At 33.7% G+C, this 6,524-nt stretch overlaps 1 protein-coding gene across 1 annotated transcript; it reads left to right on the top strand.

Annotated features, from left to right (window-relative positions):
* Window positions 1-3,990: 3,990 nt before the first annotated feature.
* Window positions 3,991-6,524, top strand: LOC127093067 (E3 ubiquitin-protein ligase APD3). The gene is made up of 7 exons (XM_051031966.1): window positions 3,991-4,440; window positions 4,525-4,621; window positions 4,712-4,795; window positions 5,309-5,529; window positions 5,619-5,706; window positions 5,786-6,104; window positions 6,262-6,524. The coding sequence occupies exons 1-7, from the start codon at window positions 4,045-4,047 to the stop codon at window positions 6,338-6,340; spliced, it is 1,284 nt and encodes a 427-aa protein (XP_050887923.1). The 5' UTR covers window positions 3,991-4,044; the 3' UTR covers window positions 6,341-6,524.

Genomic DNA, 6,524 nt, shown 5'->3' on the forward strand with positions numbered 1-6,524 from the left:
CTCAAAATTGTTGATTTTAACAAATTTTGAATTAAATATTTTAACTAACACACCATAACAAAAAGTAAAAAAGAAAATAAATTGACCTAGAATAATAAGGAGAATAGTTGAACTGAAGAACGAGATATGCTAGACAAGCAAAAACCAGAAAAGAAGCAGAAAAAATCGGTGATATAAGCGTGAAAAGAAAATACAAAAAGGGTAAAAAAAAATGGTGAAACGAAAATGATTGAATATGAAAAGAGGGAAATAGAAAAACTAATGGTTTGTAAATATGTAAATATGATCAAATGATGTAACAAAATATAATTGGATCAAAGAACCCTGATGTAAAATAAAAAAAGAATTTTTTACATCATTTCGTTGCATACATGAAGAAATGGGAACCTATGTTACTATGCTAGAAAAACTTTACGGGGGGAAGGTACAACACTAGGACAAATACATCATATTAGGAAAATATTCCCTAATTGATATTTTTTTCAAAATTCAAGACTTTTGGACTCATTACTTATTAAAATAGCTAAAAGTATAAAGGGATTGATTTTTTATTTGTCTGAAAATATTTTTAAAAAAATACAACCAAACATAAACTACTATGTATGTTTAACCTCCGGCTTCTCCACATGTACAACAAGGAATTTCGGGCCTCGACAATAACGCATTTTACGAGGGCCAACTAGGGTCTGCTTTCCTAAAAAAGTCATGCCTCTATGCCCAATCTCGCCATAACCATAATACGTCGACAGGCGTTGCATACATTCTGGGTGTGGTCACACCCAGCCTCCAATACCTCCTAATTAGATGTCATATATGGTCTTCCAGGAGCGTCTGGTGTCATGATATGATGAGATACCCAATAGAGGCATGCAATGTAGCAGTCAACATAAGCCCATTGTACAAGACTCAAATACCCTATGATAGTCCTCTAGTACCAAATGACTACCGAGATCCTCAAGTATGGCATCAAGATCTCTGTGTCGGACGGTGTGAGGAAGAGACTATGAGGGGTGTCTCGGAATAACCGAAAAATACCTAAACTAGCGTATTACTCGCTCGAGCAGATATAAATACATCAAACATAACCCACAAGCAAGTCATCTTGAGTATAATGAAAGGACGTCTAGCTAACGCATATGGCGGTGATCATCGTATGGGAAGAAGGAAATGTCATATGCTACATGAAGGTCACCCGGAAGGGCTCGATCAACCGATTCCCTTTGAGTGGGGCAAAAGCGCAAGCACATGGCCAATCCTCAATGTAGTTAGGCATATGTTCCCATCCAAAAATTTGAGGAAATTAGGAGATTATCCAACCCAGAAAATGGTTCATATAAAATATTAGTAACAAGTGTTACAAAAGAGTTATAAAAATATTAGTAACAGTAAATTACCATAAGCAGCGTACAACTTCCTATAAACTGCTTTGTCTTCCAAAGACAACCTTCACCCAACTTTGGGTAAATGTATACCTAACAAGCACCCTCATTTTTACTCGTGAATAATCATCAAGTCGATGAAGTATTTAAGGTAGACCACATCGATGAAGGTTGCACTTTTGTCCACAAACATGGACGTCCCCACCAAGAACAAGAGGTAACACCTTAATGCATACTACCGATGTTACTCAACCTACATATCATCACTGTTGACATCCATAACCATCTCCAGGAGGTCTTTATATCGGTATTCCAATAATTTAAATCTAGCATAAGCATATCTACTGCCATCTACCTCATTTACGACTAAAGTTAGGTCAGCTCCCAAATGAGTGATCATCATCTCGCTGGTTTCCTCTAAATTGATCCTTCAGTGGCCCAATAATTTTCCCCTAATGGGAAGATGTATGAGGCATGAGACGTCATCTAAGGCGATGGTCATCTCGCCAAGAGGAAGGTGGAAAGACGACGTCTCTAAATTCCATTTCTATATAAATGCACATGTATGCCTAGGTTTATGGTCTTGTACGTAGCAACACATAAACCGATAAGCCCAGAGTAACAAATAACATTCCTGAACCAGTCATCTTCAGGCTGTTACAAATCCAAAATATTCTTTTTGTGTTTTACGAATTTTAAACATTGACACTCTTGTAAAAAAATATCATCATCAATCGTAATTACATTACTATAAAACATATGTAATAACAAATGTAATGCAAAAGTAAATAAATATACCTCTCTTTTCCAGACATTCCTAGCAGCATGGTCTCCATGGATATGAAGTAAGAAGGTGTCAAATAATCCTCATGGATAACTATCTACAGGGGTATCAACATCAACAATGGGTTCCTCCTGATTGGCTTCATAAGCTTCAGGGGACTCCCATGAAGTAGATCCTTGAGACATGCGACTTTTGGAAATAGAAGCAGATGGTTGTGAACCACGATCCTGTGAACTATCAAATGAGGTAACATATACCCGTGGCCTTGCCCCTACTAGTCTAACGCCATATAGACGCGTGTTGGGACACACAATTGAGCCTAATTCTGTCTTGGTTGTTTTCAGACTCTGCACTTGTAATAAAACCAAAAAATCACATCAAACTATAGCCATGCAAAATCCAGAGATACATTTTCAAAAACCATTAGGACAAAATTTGGAGATGCATCTCCGGATAAAGTCACGACATGCATAAATGGCAGAAACTCCATTGATGCCCTAAACTCCAACCAAATAAGAATGCATGTCTATATCAGCTACCTATTTCAAACATACTACTATATAATGCATCTTAAACGACCTATGTTACCTAAAATATTATTCAATTCTCAAAAAAAGAAATGAGATGAGAAACTTACCAAATTGGAGTTATGGATGAGAAACTTGAATGGAGTGAGTGACTTTGCAACAAATAAAGAGCTTAAATGAGATTTTATTGACTTTGAGGTAAATGAAGAAGAAATAGGGAAGAATCTGACGCGAGTATATGAAATAAACACGTTCGGAGATGCATATACATAAAACTCATTGAGTTTTGAATTAAGGATTTTTACGGAGATGCATCTCCGAACTCACCCTAATAATACGAAAATGCATCTCCGGATTAAGTTTTGGCAAAATAAGGGCGGCTTATCAATTTACGCTAACATGTATGTAAAAAAGGTGCGTCCGGAGATGCATATTTGAATGTTAGGACATTTGTGATTTTTCGGTGATAAAGAAACACTCCATGGGATTTAAGAGCAATTCCCCAATGTTAGTCAAGATTAGTTGTGACGTAGACCTCTTAAATTTTCTTTTGTTTCAAAAAAAGAATGTATATTATTAATTTTTTTTGACAACAATATATTACTTAAATTTTATGACTTTTAAAAAGTTTAAGTACCATAAATATACATCAAATTATTATATTTTAAAACATAGTTTTTTTTAGATAACTCAAAAATTCAACCCCATCCAACGAATTAAAAAATACTCTACAATAATGTTGTCAAAAAATACTATAATTTTTTATTTAATTTTGTTAATATTTTAAAAATAATACGTATTTAATAAGAGTCACAAAGTTATAAAATAGTAATAATCTCAAAATAAAATTATTCTCTAAAATGACATCTATTTTAAAAGGAAGACAATATCATGATAAATAAAGAGTGGCAATTCAAATATTTACTCTCTAATTAACAAATAATTTTATAAGTAAATTTCAACTCATTATTTACATTAGTTATTATTTTTATATGTAAATTAATTATCTCCACCTCCAACTATAAAGACCAATCCAATAAATACTCCCTAAAATTCTAACACTAATTCCTTAAATTCATCTTCAAATCCACCATTCATACTAATTCATTTCATAATATTTTAAGCAAATTTGACACATGAAATTTGAAAATATACTTGTCAGTCAAACACCCACCAATATCACACCACAAAACGGTTGGTAAGTTGGTTTGTCAACTAGAATTCTGGCTAGTAAAACAAACCAACAAATTTCAAATTCTAATTCTTTTCTCAACTACAAGTCTTCTCTTTCTCCCTCTTATTCAATATCCTATTTTGTTATGCAAGTGACAAATTCATAACAAAGAAAATCTCAATGCCTAGAATGTCAATGAATAGATCATTATGGTTGCCAATATCCAATCCAACAACATACCAATCCTTAATGGATCCAATTCCAATTCCAACTCAATCTCATTCTCTTGTATGGCAAGAAACGTGGCCATTCATTCTTGCAACCCTATCAATTTATTTTTGTGTTTCCGCTAGTCTTTTATATGGACTCTACGGCGATTCTCGCTTGATTCTTGGTCCAAGTTCATCGCGTTTGGTGAAAACAAGTTCAGTTTTTGTCGAACAAATTCAAGTAACTAATGAGTATACTAGTAAAAATGAAGTTCATCTTTATGCTTTCGACGAGAAACCCGAGTTAAGTTCAGAAATAAATTGGACTACGTCGAAGTTTTTGGCTGTTCAATCATATAGTCGCAAGGTAACAATTTTTAATTTTTTTCCGACTTTATATAAAATATTGTTGTGTTATCTATGAAAATTTATTTTTTAAATTTATTTATAGGGAATTTCTTTGTGGTTAAATAAAGGGTCTACTATATTTTTGAGGTGGGAAGCAGATGCTGGTAGTTTAAATCAACTTGAAGGGATGGTGATTAAAGGTTGTTATTATTTCCTTGTAATCTTGTTTTCATTATGTTATTATTCAAGAATCTAATTTTTCTCATGAAAGACTCATTCTTGTTTCACAGGAGAAATGAAGTATGAAAAACTAAAGCCTAAACAGACTACCTTCCCCAAGGCAATGCCAATTGTTGTTAGAAACACTAACAATGGTAAGTGATTAATTTATGTTTTAAGTTTTTGAAAACTTCGTGTAAATTAGGAACCGTTAAATTCCTTATGCTCAAATCAACAGATGTTTACGGCTTTGAACCCCAATTTATTTTGTTAGATTTGAGCCTCATGCGTATATCTATATTACCAGCACCTTTTTTCGGAATAGATTAAGGTTTTAAACCCGCCCACATCTTCTAATGTGTCTATCCCGCCTCATTTTTTGGTAGCGTGGACATTAACATAAATTTTTGTAATTTTTAAGCTTTAGAAATGCAGTGTCTGCAGACCCGCCCTACCTTCAATCTTTTACTGCGCGGACCAAATTTTTAGACCTGCACCCTCAACTATTTTCGTTCCGTCTAATTTTTTCATGAGGCAGGTTTTAACGGAGCAGATATGTCCGTTTGCGACTGATCAACTCTGACTATAAGAAGTGTTTAGACTCTTTGCATTAGTATGCAACTTTTCATTTGCCGTTCTAATCATTAGTTTATTAACTCAACTTGAAGGTAAGGAAGCTGAATACATTGTTGAGGAAGATGATAGGTACCACATTGGTGTTCTGAATATGAATCCAAGGGACATAATCTTGACCATGAATGTCAATGTTTCTGCAAAGATATATGATACTACAAAGTCCACAAATATGTGCTCTACTAGGAATGGGTCATGCAAACTTGGCACTTTTTTCCCTATCACATATTATGTAATTCGCATATCACCAAAAAATGTAAGACTATTACATTTCTATTATACAACAATCTTAATGCATCTTTTTTCAATGAAAAATACATCATGGTTTATATGAATTCACTACAGGGAAATAATAATTATGACAATGATGATGATGCATGGTATGTTGAAGTTACATTTTTAGCTCGTGTTTTTTCCTACATAATTCTTTTAGGTAAGTTCAACTAATTTTAATTTTTTTGTGAAGCATTTGTTTCTTTATGTGATGATGATAATGATGCATGATTTTGAAGGACTTTTCATGGTGGTGATTTTTCTGATATTGAAATGTCTTGGACCTGGTAATGATGGTGATAACTACAATGTAGTTGCACAGCAACGAGTAACCGAAACCGAACCTCTCGTGCGTGCGCAGACGAATATAGTGACATATGGAACAAACAAATTTCATGAAAAGAAAGACTTGGACTCAGAATCAGAATCCGATGCGTCGAGTAGTTCTTCGGAGGAGTTATACAATGAAAAATTGTGTATAATTTGTTATGATGAGCAGAGAAATTGTTTCTTTGTTCCTTGTGGTCATTGTGCTACTTGCTATGATTGTGCACAAAGGTAAACACTAATTGCCGTTCTTGAACGTGAATTTGACATAATTACAACGTGACACGGTAATTTTAGTAACAAAAACTATGTTAGTGTCATCGTGATTTTATCAAATTTACTGTCGGTTTTGGTTACATATATTTATAAAATTTGTGTTTTTTGTCAGGATTGTGGATGGACAGAGTAAGGTTTGTCCGGTATGCAGGAGACTTCTTCATAGAGTAAGAAGATTGTTCAATAGTTAGACTTATAGTTATAATTTGGAATCTACAACAATTTTTTGGTGTAATGTAAAGATTTTAGAGATCTATATGTAATTGCAATTTTAGGCGCATTGGACACAATTTATATGTTTGCAAGTTCAGTGTAAAAATTGTGTCTGAACAAATATAAAGGTTAAGTTGGGCTACCAAACAAATATAAAAAGAT

This window comes from Lathyrus oleraceus, chromosome 6, assembly GCF_024323335.1.
Source record: "Lathyrus oleraceus cultivar Zhongwan6 chromosome 6, CAAS_Psat_ZW6_1.0, whole genome shotgun sequence".
NCBI lineage: Eukaryota > Viridiplantae > Streptophyta > Magnoliopsida > Fabales > Fabaceae > Lathyrus > Lathyrus oleraceus.

Coding starts and splice junctions, on each gene's coding strand:
- LOC127093067 (XM_051031966.1), top strand. CDS start 4,045: ATGCCTAGAATGTCAATGAATAGATCATTATGGTTGCCAATATCCAAT. Junction 4,622..4,711: donor TGAAGGGATGGTGATTAAAG/GTTGTTATTATT, acceptor CTTGTTTCACAG/GAGAAATGAAGTATGAAAAA. Junction 5,530..5,618: donor TTCGCATATCACCAAAAAAT/GTAAGACTATTA, acceptor AATTCACTACAG/GGAAATAATAATTATGACAA.